The sequence below is a fragment of the Vipera ursinii genome (assembly GCF_947247035.1).
Source record: "Vipera ursinii genome assembly, chromosome: 5".
NCBI classification, from domain to species: Eukaryota; Metazoa; Chordata; class Lepidosauria; order Squamata; family Viperidae; genus Vipera; species Vipera ursinii.
This window is the reverse complement of record NC_139518.1, coordinates 16,845,055-16,865,856: the sequence shown is the minus strand read 5'-3', so window position 1 is coordinate 16,865,856 and position 20,802 is coordinate 16,845,055. Positions and strand designations below refer to the sequence as shown.

The 20,802-nt window shown below is 39.3% G+C and overlaps 1 protein-coding gene across 1 annotated transcript; it reads left to right on the top strand.

The window, feature by feature from the left end:
- Positions 1-11,204: 11,204 nt before the first annotated feature.
- Positions 11,205-18,434, top strand: SAMD7 (sterile alpha motif domain containing 7; the record flags this gene model as incomplete). The annotated part of the gene is made up of 6 exons (XM_083364873.1): positions 11,205-11,212; positions 11,381-11,517; positions 12,950-13,028; positions 15,243-15,901; positions 16,980-17,101; positions 18,252-18,434. 6 exons carry the CDS (start codon positions 11,205-11,207, stop codon positions 18,432-18,434), a joined length of 1,188 nt encoding a protein of 395 aa, XP_083220999.1.
- Between the last annotated feature and the right edge of the window lie 2,368 nt (positions 18,435-20,802).

Genomic DNA, 20,802 nt, shown 5'->3' with positions numbered 1-20,802 from the left:
TATTCAGTATGTTTAATTTTAAAAGATCTATGCAGGCTTCATTGTGCCTGCATTTACTATTCTATTGAACAGGTTATTGTTATTCCTATTTTACAGATTTGAAACCCAAGCTAAGAAATACCGTAAGTGGTTTGCTCAAAAGCAGAGACAACCCTGGCTAAATTGATTGATACTTTTGTTTATTTCTTTAATTCAATTTGGATGCCTCCTGACTTGCCAATTTATTGAACTACATTCAATTCCAAACTGCAACTATGATTTTGAAAGCAAGAAGAAAATAACCCTAAAGTATCAATCGGCAGAGGATAAATCTCAGAAAAATTATTTAAGTCCACAGTGTAATATTACCTATTCAGTCACAAAACAGAACATGAACCAAAAAGCAACATATCAAATTATTGATGAGTTTAATTCCAGAAAAATCAACTGGGTAAGGTACTAAGGAAAGGTTTACACTGCAATCCTTTGTGTTAATATTTTACATTTCCTGAATAATCTTTTTGTTGTTGTAATTGCCTCAAACATGGCTTACTCTGCAATATGAGTGTGTAGGAGTTAGCATATTGCAATCTGCCCCAAAGACAGGTGTTGTTGGGTAAATAGAGCAATCTATCAAGGGTGTGAGCACTAAATGTGATAAAAACATTTCTAGAATTGTGTAGTTGTAAACTGACAGGTTGGGTAAACATGGACAAATGTTTTATTTGGTTTGCAAATACGCAATATGGGTTCAGTCACTTGCCATCCATCAGAATCCCTGAGAGTACATTAGGGAATATAAGCATTAAAATATCAAACATTCATATAGTTCACAAAATGCCTTGATTAAGGCTTTCTGGAAGAGCCAGGTTTTAAAAACTCTTCTAAATGCCAATAATTTCGGGCCCAAATCAACTTTGTGGACAGAATACTGTTCCAGATAGCAGAAATAAGTAGCAACATAAAAGGCATCTTTCTGGTCCCAAAAGATCACACTATTTTGTTGAAGAGACCTGGAGCACAACAACCCTGTCTGATTTTATAGGACAGGCAAACCGAACTGGGGGCAAGTGGTCTCATAAATTGCAAGCCCTAAGCCATGAAGGGATTCATAGGTGAAAACATGTATCTTTAACTAACTGATATCCAGTGCAATTCATAAAGTAGAGTCTATGGAGATTCTCAATCATCCAGGTCATGTTTGTCCAAAAGGTGCTTCTCCAAAATCCAACTGGACTTTCTTGGTTTTTTTCTTGAAAAGATGTCACTTCTCATCCAAGAAGCTCCTTGAGTTCTGAAGTTCAGAACTGAAGAAGCTTCTTGGATGAGAAGCGAAACGTTTTCAAGGAAAAAAACAAGGAAGTTCAGTTGCCTTTTGGAAAAGCACCTTTGGGTCATATAATAAAGGTGTCACATTAGAGTAACAACTTGCACCTATATATTCTGTTCCGGCTATAGTTTCTTATTGGTCTGCAAGAACAAGTTCCATGTTTAGTAAGTTACAAAAGTTCAAAAAGACCCTTATTATAATACGAGCGATTAAGAGAAGAACTTGCTGATCCGGAAAATAGTGCAATTGTGTGCATACCAGCCGTACTAAATATATTCTTAGTCTCAATAATATGTCAGAAAGAGAAGGCATTAAGGTAATAGAAGAGAGACAAACCTTTTTCCGAGGACAATCTCTTTAGCTCCTTCCCACACATCTATAATTCAAAGATTAAAGTGGATTTTTGTACTTTGCCTCATCATGACTCTATAATCCTAAAGGAAAATATTCTAAGGGAATAATACCATTAGAGGATTAATGCCACAAGTTGATTTGACAAAAAGGATTTGCAAACACTGAAATCCTATATTGCCTGCATTTAATCACAAAAAAAATATTCTGAGGATTTTATTTTCAATCTATTAATATTCTGGTCCATCCTAAATGGCACATAATGATTCAGTTTCATATCAGTTTTATGCTACTCCCTCTGTCTGAATTCTTCACTATCGTAAATTGCAACCAAAAACCAAATAAATTTGTGTATTATCTGATATATATCTATAAGGATGTAGACTTGATTTATACACATCACTGTTCTTATCATGTTGTTTGCTTATGATTCAGAGTTGTGTATACACAAGCCAATTAGCTAACTGAGGTTATGTTGAACAAAGTAAAGGTTGGTCCAGCCAATTGAATATATGGAGAAAATGTCTTTTCTTCAAAGAAAAACACTCGGTAAGACATAATCATATTGGGAAAGGTTTTAGAAATCAATGGACTGAGAAACGATGATTTCTTGGGGGAGAAATATTGGTCGCAGTATAGAATTAGAAGAGTGGGAACAAATTTGGAAGAAAAATATAAAATTAACGTTAGCAACGGCATTTAAAGAAAATATGTACAAAATGTTGTATAGATGGTACTTAGCTCCTGCACGAATTTCAAAAATGTTTCCCAATGCAAATGACAAATGTTGGAAATGTGATTCTGCCAGGGGCACTTTCTACCATCAATGGTGGACTTGTCAAAAGGTTAGGCGTTACTGGACCAATATAAAAAATTGGTTATTTCAACTAACAGGATATGATCTTCAATTGGACCCAGCTATTTTCCTCTTGGGGATGAAGCCACAAGAAGTACCAAAAAATGTTTGGTATCTAATAATACATATTACAACAGCGGCGCGTATGATTTATGCGCAATATTGGAAGACGATGGAAATCCCAACGGACTATCAAGTAATAGAGAAAGTATTACTATGCGCAGAGTCAGATCGAATGACATATATTCTCAAAGGGAAAAGTGAATCACTTTTCAATAAAAGTTGGGACTCCTGGTATTCATGGTTACAAAATAGAATATTTAATCCCAACGGGGGAAATACCAGATGATTGTGTATTTTTATTTGAGGTATAGAATCTGGAGATATATACAATTATAGATTTCTAATATTTGGTAATTAAAGGTTACTTAGCCTGGGATGCACGAGAAAAAGAAATTAGGGGTAGTATTACACTCCCCCGGTCCTGTCTAATGTTGTTGTTCTTGTTTTTTTGGTGTCTAGGATGTCTTGGTGTTTTTCTATTTGATGCACTTTTCAGTACTTTGTAATAATGTTCTTGTTTTTTTTAATTTAAAATTTGTTTAATAAAAATAAATATTTAAAAAAAAGGATGATTTCTGTGATTTAATACATTTGGGTTAAAATAAATGTTGGTAATCCTCTACTTATGACCACAAACGAGCCCAAAATTTCAATTGCTAAGCAAGACAGTTGTTTAGTGAGTTTTGCCCCTTTTTATGAAGTTTCTTGCCACAGTTATTAAGTGAATCACTGCAGATGTTAAGTTCTAAATTGAGGACTACCTTTACAAGGATGGTATCAATACCCACGATAGAGGGGTCTTTTCTGAATAAGTAAGGTTCTCATGATAGCCAGTTGGTGAGTGTCTGTATCATTCACAGATTCTCAAAATTCCTGACTAATCTTAGATTTTGACATTCTGATGAATCTTTTTATCTATTTTTTTTCTCTTGAAGAAACTGATCTCTTGTGAAGAGATCCCCCAAATGCTTCAGAGAGCTGTAACCAACAGGCAGCAAGACCTAAAGAGCACACTGCTGTTATCTTTGTTTGTTTTTCAGTGTATTTAATGGGATTTTAATCTTTCCTACCCAACAGGATAAGCAAACTAGGGCACCAAGACTTACAGATCACAATGTTTTTTAGGGGAAAAATTGGGCAAAACAAATAATACTCCAAAGCCACTGTGATCATTATTCTTCCACAGTGGACTGCAAAATTTCTGCAACAATTAATATTTTCAGCGAATGCATTAAGGGCTTTGAAAGCTGTTAACGGCTTAACAGGTTAAATATCAAAATAGGTTTATCAGATCAGTGGGATGTTTGACTTATAATTACATTGTTTTGTTTCTGCTAGGCTGAGGAGATGATGTGGGAAAAGAGCTTCTGATGTCAGAATCAAAAGGACTTAAATGTAGGGATAAAGAATAATCCAAATAAGCTGAGTTTGGGGTTATATCAAAGTCATTGTTCAGAATGCCTTGACTTTGCAATGCTTTTTCAATACTGCCAACCAGACTGAATGCATAGATCCAGCATATTCTATATACACTTGTCTTGTTTCAAAACGAAGGAACTGACAACTACTGTAAGTATATGCAAGCAACCATAAATTAAATGTGGGACAGCTGTGTAATAACAATGTGAGTAACTTTAACATAGTCTCAGGAAAACATGTTTCACACTAGGGAAATAGAAGGGCATTTCAGTCACATGAATCTTTGATTATTACAGTGTCTTTGTTTATTAAAACTGATATGGCTATGCATCTACCAGATGACTATACTTTCAGGGATCTTTGTATCCCTCATTTTAATTGTATGAGTTATTTTCATGATGTAAACCAGCTTGATGAAATGTGAAAAGATGAGGAATGTAATTTAACACAAGCAAAGCACATGTATAAGTATTGTATTTCTGCTTGTTCTTTAGCTATCCTAATCATTTGACTTTAATCTTTAAAGTTTATACAATATTTTTGGAAACAAGCTTTTTTAGAACGGAAAGTAACATATTTCAGCCACTGTTCTCTGTTCTATACAAATTAATTTCTTCTAAATCTCTGTCCTTTTTAGAAAGGTTTTGAATTCCCTGCAAAGAAGGATAAACTTGTTTCATTGCTCCTGGTTTTTGCTGATATGAATATATATATATACATTCATGTTTTAATGCTGAAGCTACCTTGCTAATAAGGGAAATTTTAATAATTAAAATGCAATTTTATTATTTTATTTTATTTCAAACTAATTTGAGTACTAATGCTAATGGCAAAATAGATATAAATTAAATATATGTCTGCAGGATGGTTTGTTGATTGTAGTGGATGACCATTTTCTACCAGGCATTAAGTTTGAATGTACTGAATTTATCTGGATTTTGTTCTAGCTGTGGTGGTTTAAACACATTAACTCTAGCATGTAGAGGGGCAAGAAAATCCAGTTTGTAAGTATGCAAATTTGTTTCTGATGGATTTGGAATTTAGGAGTAATTTAACAAATAAATGGGAACCTTCCATATCATAGAAGACTTGCAATATGATTCCCATTTTGTTTTGCCATTTTTTGTTACAGGTATGATTTGGTAGTCCATTTTTGCTTAGTTTTCTAGAGACCTGGAGAGGTTCACAGCAGGATCTTACCTCTAGATCCCTTTCCTAGCACAAATTTCTACATTGTACAATTCCCATGATAATGCTTGTTCTGATGCATCTAAGGAAAACCAAAATGAAACTGCTTTAAATAAATTCTATATGTATATGTACATGTATATGTGTATGTGCATATATACACAACACACAGGCATAACCTAATTATTTTCTGGGTTGCTGCTGAAATGGCTTTCATTTAATTTAATCTAATGTAGGTTCAAACAACATACTGAAATATAAAATATCTACATCAGTTCACAGAACATGCTAGATTCAAAGGTAGCTGGCTACTTTGTGGGTTCAGTATGTTGTGAGTTTATTTCAAAATTTTACTTGCCTTAATTACTGCATTGTCAACCCCAAAGCATCTTTCTCTTCACCTGGTGTTCTCTATCCAAAAAGGTAGAAGATAAGGGCTACTTGGTATTTTCAGTAGATCAAGAGAAATAGACCAGTAGGCCACCAAAGACTGTCCTATACTATAACTTCATAAATGGAGCTTTAGTCATCTAAGTAAATCTCTCCTGGCCCAGTGTACTGTTGGCTAAAGATTAGGTAGTTGAAGTCCACCACAGATGGAATTTGCCAGGTTGGGGAATATTAGTTCTGTGGATTCCTAGATCCCAACAACAGTTCAATGAGAACAATTAAACAGTGAAACAGTTTGCCTGCAGAAGTTGTGGGTGCACCATCACGGAAAGAGGCTTTTAAGAAGAGATTGAACAGCAATTTGTCAGGAATAGGATAGGGTCTCCTACTCAAGTAGGGATTTGGACTAAAACCTCCAAAGTCCCTTCCAACTCTGTTATTCTGTATTCAGTTCACCACAATAAAATTAGATACGAACTGAATAACATTTTTGAACAGCACTATTATCACTGAAGGACAAGACTTTCAAAAATTTAAACTTTTACTTCTGAACTTTACTTGCACACAATTGTTACATTGCATGTGCATCAGCCTATTCTTTATTCTCCCTGGAGTTCGCAAAGCTTGATTAAGTGTACGCAGCTAGTTTTACTCCGCAAAATGCCATACTTCCATTCCTTGCTTAACCAACTGTGACAGAATTATCACTGGATGAATGGGTTTTGCCTGCTGCCAAGAAGGGTTTGTTCAGGGTAAAACTCTAAAGTAGTGATTAACTTGACTTCATCCCTATAAGGTGCTGCACTGCTAGGATTTACAGAATAGGATTAGAAAAGATTCCTATATGAAACCAGGCCTTGACAGCTGGTACCTCTGTTTTTTCATACTCCAATGTTTCTCAAGCTCAGCAGCTTTAAAATGTGCGGACTTCAACTCCCAGAATTCCTCAACCAGTAGGCTAGTTGGAAAACACTGCTTTACTTCAAAATTCTTAACTAATCCATAGAGAGAAACATCAAGAGACATTAAAGAGCTCTGGTCCAGTTATCTGCCAGCTTTACTCTAAAAGATGTTATACTGCAGGACTGGAAATTATCTTGAAGTTTGGAAAGAACATCCGGACAGTCAAAATTAAGTCATATGGCTTGATAGGTAGAAAACAGCTTTTATTTTTAGGGCATTCTTTTCCAATCTGCAAACTAAAATGCCACAGGTTTCCATGTGCAAAGCGCATGCAAAGAACCTACAGTAGTCTTTTTAAACACTCTTGATAACTCTAGAAATGTCCCATCAATGCAGAGTTGTGAAACAACAAAATATATAAGGCCTGTGCTATTTTATAAGTAGTCTCCGACTTACGGCTGCAATTGAGCCCACATTTCTGTTGCTAAATGAGACAGTTGTTAAATGATTTTTGCCCCATGTTACAATCTTGCTGGCCACCATTGTTAAATGAATCAGTGCAGTTGTTAAGTTAGTAACATGGTTGTTAAGTGAATCTAGCATCCCCATTGACTTTGTTTGTCAAAAGGTTGCAAAAGGTGATCACAGGCCTCTGGGACATTGTAACTGTCATAAATATGAATCAGTTGCCAAGCATCTAAATTTTGGTCACATGACTATGGGGATGCTGCAAAGACCATAAGTGTGAAAAATACGTCATTTTTTCCAGTGGCACTGTAACTTCAAATGATCACTAAATGAATTGTTGTTAAGTCGAGGACTGCCTGTAGATTCCTCTGATGTTTTGTGTCATTAATGTAATTGCTTTCTCTCAACACATTTCCATTTGATTGATTACTGGTGATGATCCATTGCATTATTTCAACAGCATGACTCCTCAGGATCACATGAGAAAAATAATAATCCTTGGGAAGCAGAGAGGTATGGAAGATGGGGCCTTTTACCAAATTGGGAGTGGCCTTACACCAGGTGGTAAGATGGAATAAAAATTCAGTGTGATAGTTTAGACCTTGCCCTATAGTAGCAGGGTACCACATTTTTCTAGATTGCATTCCTTTAATTATAAATAAACTTTGTTTTTAAATTAAGTAACATATACCATTATGTGTGTGATTGTGGTTTGTTTTACTGGATCTATGTTTGTTGGACATTTTTGTTTCTTTTTGATTTTTGTGGATGTATGCTGCTCACTCTCATACATTATGAATTGGGTAAAAAAAAAAAGTTAAAGGTTTCCCCTGTCCAGTTGTGTCCCCCACTAGAGGGTTGTGCTCATCTCTGTTTCCTAACTGAGAGAGCCAGTGTTGTCCAGAGGCTTCTGTGGTCAGGTAGCAGTGTGTTTATATGCTGACATGCACAGAACGTGACGTGCACAGAATGTTGTTACCTTCCCACCTAAGTGGTATCTATTTATCTAATTGCATTTGCATGCTTTTGAACTGCAAGGTTGGCAGGAGCTGGAGTAAGAACAGCAACTCACCCCATCACACAATACTTGGGTCTTGAACTGCCCACTTTCTGGTCAACAACCCAGCATCTTAATCGTTAGGCCATCACGCCCCCTATAAATTGGGTAGTGTAGCCTCTAATCCAGTGTTTCTCAACCTTACCAACTTTCAGATGTGCGGAGTTGACCATTTTGCTGACTGGAGAATTCTGGGAGCTGAGGTCCACACGTCAAGTCACCCCAGTTGAGAAACACTGGTCTAACCTAACATGTTATCTCCAAGATTTAGATCTGGCTTCTTTCTCACACCTTTATGTTCTAACACATTTTTTTAATCACCTCTTTCTCAGCTGTGGAAAAGCTTTCAGTGCTGTAAAAAAAACACCATCCTGCCTTCCCACCTGTCTGATTTCTATAAAAAATACAGTATACAACAGATAGAATCAAAAATTATAAGATAAAGACAACTTTATGCAGGAAGCAATAATTTTCAGTTATCCAGGCCACAAATCATTAAAGCAGTGCTTCCCAAAGTTGGGTAAAATACCCAGAATTGGATAAAAGTGTTTTTTCTTTGGGTAATAAAGAATCCAATTACCCATCACAACAGGGACATTGAAATCAGCTTATATATTGCAAGAGGTACTAAAATATATTCAAAATCTCCCAAAGTGTTCCTAAAAAAGGTAAAGGTTCCCCCGCACATGCGTGCTAGTTGTTTCCAACTCTAGGGGCCGGTGCTCATCTCCGTTTCAAAGCCGAAGAGCCAGCGCTTGTCCGAGGACATCTCCGTGGTCATGTGGCCGGCATGACTAGATGCCAAAGGCGCACGGAACGCTCTTACCTTCCCACCGTAGTGGTCCCTATTTTTCTACTTGCATTTTTACATGCTTTCGAACTGCTAGGTTGGCAGAAGCTGGGATGAGTAACAGGCACTCACTCTGTTACACGGCACTCGGGATTCGACCCACCAAACTGCCGACCTTCTGATCGACAAGCTCAGCGTCCTAACCCACTGAGCCACCGCGTCCCTAAAGTGTTCCTACAAGGCAATTATTACCAGGGGTGATTTGTTGAAATGACATAGAGAACATTTGATGACATTGTTCATAATAGTGCAGTAGTTCTCAGGTTGCAACTATTTGTTAAGTGACTATTCAAAGTTACAGTGGTGCTGAAGGAAGGGGCTTATGACCAGTCTTCAGAGTTGAATAAAACTTTCAGATAAAATATTTTAGGTAATGATGGAAAAAATTTAGGAAGCATTGCATAAAAGCAACAGAAACCAGCATCCTGAATGAGGCCCAGAAGGAAAGTCGGAGTGATGTTCTGCACAAACCAGTGTGAGATGTAACCCCAGCATTTTCCATGAGCCATAACTGCTCAACGTGTATAAACAGAGAGACAGGCTTGTAAGCTTCTGATATTGTATCTTATTACAATAAAAAAAAAATGTGGAATTCCTGATATGCCCCTTTCGTGACCTACTCTACTTCAAATGGCTTACCTCAGTCTTGAAAATGTTTCTCTCTTTCCCATTTTATATTAAACAAAATCAGGGCAGAGTTATTTTGAGCTCTTTTCTTCCCCATGCTTTCTTTTTTCTCAAGGCTGTGTAATCTTTTCTGCAAACCTGCCCCCTCAACTTGGAGTATTCCTTCCTTCCCTATGTCCAAGGTCAACTCTGCATTGCTGAACCAAATGCACTCACTGTTGGCACATCGATATTATATGATTTGTTTTAGAACTGAGGCATCAGCAAGAGACTCTAATGAGGAGCCAGTTCATGGCAGGACACCCACCGTTAATATGCCAGCATGGAATGCAGACAATTCCTTCACAGTTGGAATCTCAGTTTACGGAAAGGTACTCCTAGTCAAGTGATGAAGGAAAAGATGTTGTCTCTGTATATGGTAAAGTACGTAGAGCAGAAGTGTGGAATATGGCCCCTTTATGACTGGCTGGTATGGCTGGCTGAGGAATACTGGGAGTTGAAGTCCACAAGTCATAAAAGAGCTGTAGTTCGCCACCCCTGATGTAGAGCAGAGGTCTTCAAACTTGGCCCTTTTATGACTTGTGGACTTCAACTCCCAGAATTCCTCAGCCAGCATGCCTGGCTGAGGAATTCTGGGAGTTGAAGTCCAGAAGTCATAAAAAGACCAAGTTTGAAGACCCCTGATGTAGAGCAATCTCTTATGCTGTTTAAAGAGCTTTAAGACAGAACTCCAAGGACAGCTTTCCTTGAATGGTGTCCTTTTGGGCAGCCATGCCAACAATTACCAGCCAACATGTTCAATATATCTGAGGTCAATAGAGGTAGTCTTTGATTTATGACCATTTGTTTAATAATTGTGAAGTTATAGCAGTGAAAAAAGTGAATTATGACTGGTCTTGTACTTATAATGTTCAGAATTTAGGTGCTTGACAACTGGCATGTATTTACAATGGTTACAGCATCCCAGAATCATGTGATAGTCATTTGCAACTTCCCAGGGGGCTTGTGACAAACAGTGTCAATGAGGAAAGTTAGGTTTGCTTAACAGCCATGGCAAATAGCTTGTAAAATCAGTTGTGATTCACTTAATGACCACATCATTTAGTGATGAAAATTCCAATTCCAATTGTGGTCATAAGTTGAGAACTACTTGTAAATCTAAGTTTTGATCTAGTACTCTTTCACTATAGACTGTGTTTCTCAACATACTGGCTGGGGAATTCTGGGACTTGAAGCCCACACATCTTAAGCCTGCCAAGGTTGAAAAGTACTGTTATAGACCCTCTTTTCTTCCAGAAAAGGTTACCTATATTGGTCTCATGAACATTTCTCATCCTGGGTGTACAGCAGCCATACATAACTGTCAGATCAATTTCGAATATGGTTCCTCATCGGGAGGGAGGACAAATAACAAAAACAGCGGGCACACTGTCACAATACAAGCTCCCTTTGGACATGTGTAGTGACATTGCTCACACATACCAAAAAGGCAGAACTGACAACATTATGAGGTCCTTTCATATTTTGATCCTGCAGTTGGCTCTGCTCCATTTGGCTGCTTGTTATTTTATTATAAAAAAAATGTTAAACTACTAATATAGATGTTTTGCTTAAGGCTCTGAAAGGGCTAATCGACATTTACTCCTTAATATCTACATTAAATCCAAATATATCATCAGTTTTTAGATTCAGGGTCAAAATTACTTGGGAATATCTCGTGTAAATGGCCAGGTGGGGGTTTTTTACCAACAACTTTTTGTTTCAGGATTCTGAATACTGTGTGTTATAGGCTGTTTGCTCTCTTTTACTGATTCACATATAGGAAGTTTCCTTTCTAGATTTTTTTTCTCACGTTTGCACGTAAGATACTTTAACTAACCGCCTTGTTTGCTCTCCTAGAAATTTGTTACCTGCATCTGAGATCTTACCTACAGCTGATCTCAGGCAGATGCATGTGGCTTCCACTCTTGGACCTCCTGTCTCACAACTTACTAACATCCCAAACTTATTAGCTAGTTGCGTTTCCCAAGGACCAGGTAAGAAAGAGCGAGATCATAACTAACTAAGTAAGTAAATAGACAGCAGCGGTAGGAAAACTATTGGTGTCAAATCACCCCAAGGCCTGATTCAAATTTCTGATACCAATGAAGCAGGATATTTGTAGTTCAGGGTTGACATTTGGGGTCCTTGGTGCTCTCTGAGCTTGCTTATTTTCCTGCAGATGTTTCAGTACCCTAACTAGGTAACATCATGATCATCATCAGTTACCTATCGCTGATGATGTTACCTAGTTAGGGTAATGAAATGTCTGCAGGAAAACAAGCAAGCTCAGAGAGCACCAAGGACCCCTCCAATTTCCGATTTGATCTAAATCATCATTTTGAAGAGCTGAGTCGATTGTGTTAAACAATAGGTGTGTGCAATGGGAAAACTTGCACTGAGTCTCTGAACTGATTAAAGGGCCCTGATTTCATTCTGTGCATTAAATAGATAGTAATGTTAGCCTGTGAGGTAGTCCAGATAAGAAGTACAATCAGGAATACTAGCCCAGAGCTGAAGAAGCTTCTTGGATGAGAAGCGCAACATCTTCAAAGAAAAACAAGGAAGTCCAGTTGCCTCGTGACAACTATGACCTGGATGACTGAGAATCTCCATAGAGGTTCAAATCTTCCGAATCATTTTCAAAGCGTGCATAGTCGTCCACGGCTGCCAGCCTCACCAAGTAAATCAAATAAGAATCACAATCAGAGGAGAAAATTCTGCTTTATTGTATAGATACATTAACAGAATCTTGTTAATCTATCAGTATAATGAAAACCAGTATCAGAGCAGAGGAAAGGAAGAATTTAAAAACTATGCTGAGCTAACCAGCCTCAATTTCTTCAGTTCTGGGCCATACAGGTGGTCCTCAATTTACAACCGTAATGGAGCCTGCCCTTTATAATTGTAAGTCATGATGGTCATAAAATGGGTCACCCATGTGAATAACCCAATTTTACAAACTTTTTTCTGCAGCAATCATTTAAGCGAACCAATTGTTTGTTACGGGCCATTTTTGCCAAAAAAAAAAAAATGGAAGTAGATGCTATTTTTTGACAAAAAGGTTGTCAAATGCAGTCACATGACCATGGAGTGTGGTAAACGATAATAAATGTAGACCAGTTGCCAAGTACACAAAAAGCAGTCATGTGACTGCAAGGGGGACGAGCATAAGAACTTTAGAACTTTAGAACATAAGTACTCCAAGGGAAATCCCTCATACCTTTGAATGGTTGCTAAGCAACAGGTCATAAATTGAAGATCACCTGTACACATTAATCTGGATTTGAATTGGATTTAACTGAGTCATTATCTGTAAGAATGCACAGTGGGCTGCTTCTATGTTTATGAATATTAATCCAGTTTTAAACAAGTGAAAGATGCTAAAACTAATTTTCAATTATCTTCATTCATTCGTTCAATTACTAGGATACAGTTTTCTTCAATCCGAATCAATGGAAGCAGTAGCTAAAAGACAAGAATTGGTTCAGAAACAAAATATTGCCAGGTAAAAAGAAATAAATCACAATTATTAGAATATACACGCTAAGTCATAATTAATGGCTTATCATTTAGATTGTGGTTTGTATGTTTATACCTGAGGTTTATTTAATTAACCCTGATTAAACAAATCATAGTTAGCATGTCAGACAGCTCAGTATGCTTATAGGTCGCCTAATTACTGTGGTTATATGGATGGTATTCCTGTTCAAATTATAGGCAATCTTTCTACATTTTCATCTTTGTCCATTAGGTGCTAGTATAAATCTGTCACTTACTGCATTATATCAGGGGTGTCAAACTCAATTTCATTGAGGGCCGCATCAGCATTGCAGTTGCCCTTGGTGGGCCAGGTGGGTGTGGCCAGGGTGGGCGTGGCCTACTGGGTGGGCATGGCCAGCTTTACATCATTCACATCAAGGGTGCCAATGGGGGCCTGGGCAGGAATGGGACAGATCTGAGGGTCTCTGGCAGAAGAAGATGGGACTGGGGCAAGTCCCAAGGCATGGTCCACTGGAGGAGCCTCACTGTTCCTCTCCGGCGTTGGGGGGGGGGTTGGACGGTGGCACGGAGGTCAAATGCCCAGCCCAGCCATCAAGAACCCATGGCACTAAGCCCAGCTCCACTTCCCCAAGGTGGCGCGCCCAGCTGCACTTACCTCCTCCTCAAGGCTGCTGCTGCTGTGCTTGCTCTCCTTAGCCAGGTAGCTCATGATGGGTACGAGGGCAAAGTCAAGAGGGAGGCCTACTCCCTCTCCATGTGAGGAGACCTGTCTTTGTATCCAAAGCTTCCTTAGCAATAGGATGGGAGACCCCCCAGGATAGGCCAGGAGGAGGGGGCAAGGGGATGATGAAAGGGCAGCAGGGCAAGACTAAGGCAGGACTTCCCTCAGACCCTCCCTCTCCTTCCATCCTTCCTTCCTTCCTTCCAAGAACAGAGTGAAGAAAATATTTGAGATGAGGGAGGGAGAAAAACAGGCAAGAAACACAGCTGGGGAAGTGTCATCCTTCGTGAGGAATGAAGAAATGCACCATTGCCTGGAAGTGGCCAGCACATGGCCCTCGCCTACTTCACATATCCGGCTTGGTAGCCTCTGGGGGAGGGGATGCCATGAGCAGCATGAGAGTCGATGTTACCTGCACAATGCTGCCCAGCCCCCAGCCTGCCCAGTTTTGGCAGGCAGTGGGGCAATTTCCTGACAGTGCCGAGAGGCTAAGCTGGGTGGCACGAATCTGAAGAGAAATGCAACGCTGCCCAGGCCCTAGCCTGCACAAAGTAGGCAGGGCCATGTGCTGGCCACTTCCAGGCGATGGTGCATTTCTTCATTCCTCACAAAGGGTGATACCTCCCCAGCGTGTGCCCACGGGGCAGTGCCAACACGGCATGGGCCGGTGCCTCACTGTTTCCAGCCAGCCTTGTGCAGCTAAGACTGAATGCATTTCAGCATAGATGGCTACCACGAAATTGTACATTGGCTTCCGGCTGGCCTGGGCCGGGGCCAAGGCAGCGGGGTCCGTTCCCTCACTGTTTCCAGGATGGCTTTGCGGGCCACATGAAACCACTTCACGGGCCAGATCTGGCCCCCGGGCCTTGTGTTTGACATGTCTGCATTATATAGACTTTGCTAATATGATTATTGTGGTACATATCTCAGGAGGAAACAGCCTCTAGCACTTTTTCTGGACTTATAAACTAGCCTTGATTGCTGTTTGGATGGGAGACCACCAAGAATTTCTAGGACCAGAGGCTAAACAGGGAAGTCTAAACATCTTTCTGTAATCTGTTTCCATATTATGACTTCATGGATGCATCCATGTAGTCATCAAGAGTTTTGCTCTATTCAAGGGTACATTTTAGTACTAACCACAATTTGTGTGTGTGTGTGTGTGTGTGTGTGTGTAACCCACATACAAGGTTACTGGTTAGGTAATGCAGCCCTTTAATTGAAAAAGATTCAACATTTTTAATATTCACAAACTGCAGGTCTTTCAGGGCCTCAGATGAAGGTTTTTTTTTTAAAAAAATAAAAATAGAAGATGCCAGGAAATATTGGCTTAGGTGTGGGAGATTATGCCTGTAAATCACATAGTCTAGTACTGCACTACAGTGCTTAATGTTGCAAACTTTATATACTGTAACCAACTTCTGATAGCAAAGTAAATAACTGGTAGACAACGATTTCATTTCCAGTTATGTTGTAATGTTTATGACCATGACTTAGGATGGAAATGAGTGCCATGTTTCAACAAAATGAACTCGAAAAAGCTCACCGAAGAAGTCTTCTAAAACTCAGGGGCTTTTTCCCTTACCCTGATGTCCCAGCTGGCTCCGCTGGTTTTCAAGCAAGACACCTGTCCAATGGCTTGTGTGTCCATCAGACTACCCTCAATGAACTTCAAAGGAATGCCATGTTCATGGCCACGAGCTCCTATCCACCTTTCACTGTGCTTCAAAGGGAACAGGGCCATCGGCCAAGCAGAAGAGCTGGCATTCGCAAACTTGCTCATTGCCACTTCAGTCATGGAAAGAACCAACTGGAGGATAGGGAGGTGGATCTGGCCTCGGTGGCTGTCAGTGAAGAAAAACAGGATAAAGTGGAGACGCCAAGCAAGCCTGCTGCAGCAGAAGTGGAACGAGAAGTCCACGCAGCACCATCAGCAACTGTCACCCAAAATGAGAAGGAATGTCAAGGTGGCTTGAGAAAGAACTTGTGTAACCACAAAATGCCCAGTGAAGGAAGTGACAGCCACAATAGAAATGAGAAAGATCCCCACAATTCTTGCTCAGTCTTGAATGAAAAGTGTGCAGATCTATCAAAAACCACATTCTCTGCTCTGGCAAGTGGCTTCTCCTTATTCAATCAACCTCCGTCATCTTTCGGTAAGTAATAAGGCATGCAGGAGGATGCCATGACCCTCCAGAAATTACTAGATTATGAGCCAAACAGTCCCAGGTGAAAGGACGCCAGTAATTGTTGAAAGCATCACCCGGAGAACCACAAATTCTCCATGTCTGCAATGCAGCCTGGCATGGAAGGCAAGCTATATACTTCATGGAAACTATGTATGGTGATCATAAGTTCAACACATTGTACTTGCAAAGAACTCTCAAAACTGTAGCATAGAGAGGAAGAACTGGAGATTATTTAAAATCCCCTTCCCAGTGCAGATCAGTTTGTAATCCACTCTCGTGAAGGGAAGCAGCATTAGGATTTTAACAGAATAACAGAGTTGGAAGGAACCTTGGAGGTCTTCTAGTCGAACCCCCTGTACTATAATTAGTCCTCAACATATAACCATTCATATAGCAAGCATTTGAAGTTATAACGGTATTGAAAAAGGTGACTTAAGATGAGTTTTCACTCTTAAAACTTTCACAACATCCCCATAATCATGTAATCAAAATCTGGATGCTTAGCCACCACCATGTATTTACAACAGTGGCAGCATCCCAGGGTCATTTTCCCAGGCTGCTTCCAACAAGCAGAGTCAATGGGGGAAGCTCGATTAGCTTAACACTGCAGTGATTCACTTAACAATTGTAGCAAAAAGGTCGTACGATTGGATATAGTATCACTTAACAACTGTCTTGCGTAGCAGTGAAAATTCTGCTCCAAATTGTTGCTATCAGTCAAGGAATATCTGTATTTAATTTGGCCTTCCCTATGTACTGTAGATTAGGGGTCCCCAACCCCTGGTCTGTGGACCAGCACCGGTCCACGGCATGCCAGAAACCGGTCCATGAAAACAAGCAGAGCCCCTTCCACGGTATGCAGGCAGCACATGAAACTACACACTGTCTGATCCACAGAAAAACGTTCTCTCCACGGAACCGGTCCCTGGTGCCCAAAAGGTTGGGGGCCACAGCTGTAGATTCAACGTAGTCATTAGCTGAAATTTTTCTCTGATTTCTTTGCTAACCAGTAAAAATAAAAACGGATTCTTTTTCATTCTCCTAGCTCCTTCCAGACTAGTTTTAAATGGAGAAGAAATTTCATCTGCTGAAGATATTCACAAATGGACTGTTGAAGATGTATACAGTTTTATCAACAGTCTCCCAGGATGCTCTGATTATGCTCAGGTAATCATAAACATTTTTTTAAAAAAAAATGGCAAAATGCTCAGGAAAGAGTTCCTTATATTTAAACTAATTTAAATAATACTCTTAATTCCATTTTACCATATTTTATTCCGTATATTTTGGATATGTTGCTCCTTTCGGTTACTCATATACCAGTACATTAATATATTACAACATTGTTGTGGTTATGTAATGCCTTAATGCTATCTAATTTTTTTTTTACTATATTTTGTATGAAGACATCAATGGAAGCTTTCAAGAACAGACTGGGAAGCCATTTGTTTGGAATGGTAGAGTATCCTGCTTGAGCAGGGGGTTGGACTAGAAGACCTCCATGGTCCCTTCTAACCCTATTATTTTATGTTCTTTTTATGAAGTACAGTGTACATGAAATCCACTCAACGCTGGCCATGGAGACAGGAAGGTTTAAGCTTACAAAGCATATGGAAAAATACCCCAAAGAAGAGATTCTAGGAAGAGACAACAAAAGATGATTTTCAAATACAAAGTATTTCTCAAAATAAAAGCCTGTTCCTATATGAAGAGCCAGAGAAGTGGGAATAACCAAACCTTTTATAACCAAAGTTATAACCAAAGTTATAAAAGTAGAGGGAAATTGTACTTTGGAGAGATCATATAGAATGGGGTTGTTGCATAAGATAGCCATCTTACTTTGATTCTTCTGGAATCCAACCTAGTCATACATTCAGAGGCTTGACAACTGAATCACATTTATGACGGTTGCAGTATTCCCGAGGTCATGTGCTCCCCTTTTGCGACCTTCTGACAAGCAAAGTAAATGGGGAAGCCAGATTCGCTTAACAACCGTGTTCCTAATTTAACAACCGCGGTGATTCATTTAACAGCTGTGGTAAGAAAAGTCATAAAAGGGGGCAAAACTCAACCAATTTCTCACTTAGCAACATGAATTTTGGGCTCGATTGCGGTCATAAGTTGAGGACTACCTCTACAAAAGATAGCATTCAACGGATCCTGCACAAAAGCAGAGTTGAACTACTAGATAACCAGTAAGGTTATTTTCAGCTTTAAGGTGCCATTACTCTTAAGACCGTCTTCAGGATCTCTTGTATGACACTGCAACAGACTGCTTATTGTTTCAATGACAACATTTACCCCTTTGTTTTTAAAGGTATTTAAAGATCATGTCATTGATGGAGAAACCTTACTGCTGCTTACAGAAGAACATCTTTTAGACATGATGGGGTTAAAACTTGGGCCTGCTTTAAAGATTCAATCACAGGTATTAGTGCATAGATCTTTAGAAATGCCAAACACTGAGCAAATGAACACCATAGCACTTTCAAACAGATAATTAATTTTCACTAATTTTTTACGTGATTTTTTTTATTAAAAACTAGCTCTAGTTTGCTTTTGTTATCTGGTATAGGTGGTTCTCGACTTACAGCCATAAATGAGGCTGGAATTACAATCATAAATCATGCTGGTCTTTAAGAGGGTTATCACATGGCTAACCCGATTTTACAACTTTTTTGCAGCAGTCACCAAGTGAATGTAATGATTGTTAAGTGAATGCTGCAGTCATTAAATGAACCCATTGTCTGCAAGGGACATTGTTTAGTGGAATGTGGAAGTAAATAGCAATAGCACTTAAACTTATATACCGCTTCACAGTGCTTTACAGCCCTCTCTAAGCGGTTTACAGAGTCAGCCTATTCCCCCTACAATCTGGGTCCTCATTTTACCAACCTTGGAAGGATGGAAGGCTGAGTCAACCTTGAGCCTGTCAGGATCGAACTGCTGGTGTGAGCAGTGAGTTAGCCTGCAGCACTGCATTCTAACCATTGCGCCACCACGGCTCTATGTCGGTTTAACAGTTGTTAAGTGAATCACTGCAGCTGTTAAGTTGTAAAGTGAATCTGGCTTCCCATTGACTTTGTCACAAAAGATGATCACACGACCTCAGCACCCTGCAGCTGTCATAAATATTTTGATCATGTGACCATGGGGATGCTGCAATGGTCGTCAGTATGAAAAATGGCCATAAATCTTTTTTTTCAACGCTGTTGTTAACTGTGAATGAATTGTTGTAAGTCAAGACCTGTAAATTACAGTAGCATTTTCTTTCTGTTACAAAGAAGCACAAGCAATACGAATGCCATCCTGCTAAAGGAGTGGTGCTGCTATATGTGGTGGCATATTGCCAATGTGACACAAACATTTCTTAATGATAGGAAATCGGGATGGTAAACATTTCTTAATGATAGGAAACCAGGATGACGAACAATTATAGCAATGATCCAACCACTATTCTCAAAGGACAATTCTATATTATTCTTCATTAGCTGACTCCATGGATTCCACTTGTATATAATCATTTCTTTCATTATTACTACACAATAAACAGGGTAAGGGGCATTGAATAGTGAAAAGCCCCTACCATGCTCAGTGTTTTGCTTATTTTGAATCTGTAAACAACTGTACATAAAATAATAATAATAATAGTAATTGCACAGTCTTTCTCCTGAGTTTGCCTTTTGGATCAACTTCCTCTCTCTTGCTTTTACATAGTAATTATGCTTTCATTTTAATCGTTAAGCAGTTTTATTTCTCCTGTCTTTATCCATCTTTCCTCTCACTTTTATCTATTCACATCCCTTAGTTAGAGGAAGAATAATTAACCGCAGCTCAGGGGAACGTAGTGAACGAATAACGGAACACAACACTTCTTATTTCTTATAAAAGATGTCAAACTATTTCTGGGGAAATCAGAGCTGGATTTAGAATGGGGAATATGTGGAAATAATAATAAGATGAAATAATTTAGTTAATTTGCTGTTCGAGTTACAGTGGGCTCTCATCAAAGCAACCAGACAAGAAAACTTAGATAAAGCAATGTTTCCCAACCTTGGTGACTTTAAGTGAATAACAGAGTTAGAAGGGATCTTGGAGGAATCCAACCCCCTGCTCAAACAGAAAACCCGATATCATTTCAGGCAAATGGTTATCTAATCCAGGGGTAGGCAACCTCGGCTCTTTTATGACTCATGGACTTCAACTCCCAGAATTCTGGGAGTTGAAGTCCATGAGTCATAAAAGAGCCGAGGTTGCCTACCCCTGATCTAATCTCTTCTTGAAATCCTCCAGTGTTGGGGTATATGTGGATTTCATATGTGGATTTCAACTCCCAGAATACCCCAGCCAGCCGTGCTGGCTGGGGGATTCTGGGAGTTGAAGTCCACATATCTTAAAAGTTGCCAAGGTTGGGAAACGCTGACATATAGAGATGCTACACTGTTGTATTTACTGACACGTTTAAGACAGCAACATTATTTTAAAGTATTTAAATGAAAGTATTTCATTTCCCTAAAGGTGTCCCAATGCCTGAGAAATGTATTCTGCATGACGAATATTCCCTTGGCCATGCCTATCCCATCTGCAACCAGCACATCTTCTGGTCCTGTTCACGATACTGCATCTCAATTTCCCTGTGACAGTGCTCTTACTATTCTGGCCAGTCCTTGCACTCAGGAGCCTGCAACTTCAAAAACAGTGGAACAAGTAATTTCAGCAAGCGCAGACAATAATCCACTCTAGCTGGATCAGAGGAGCCACTGTCAAAAATCTTTTGTCAAAAATCACTGTCAAAAATAAGGGGATCAACTGATTTTCCAAAGCACCAGAGGGCAGGACAAGAAACAATGGATGGAAGCTAACCAAGG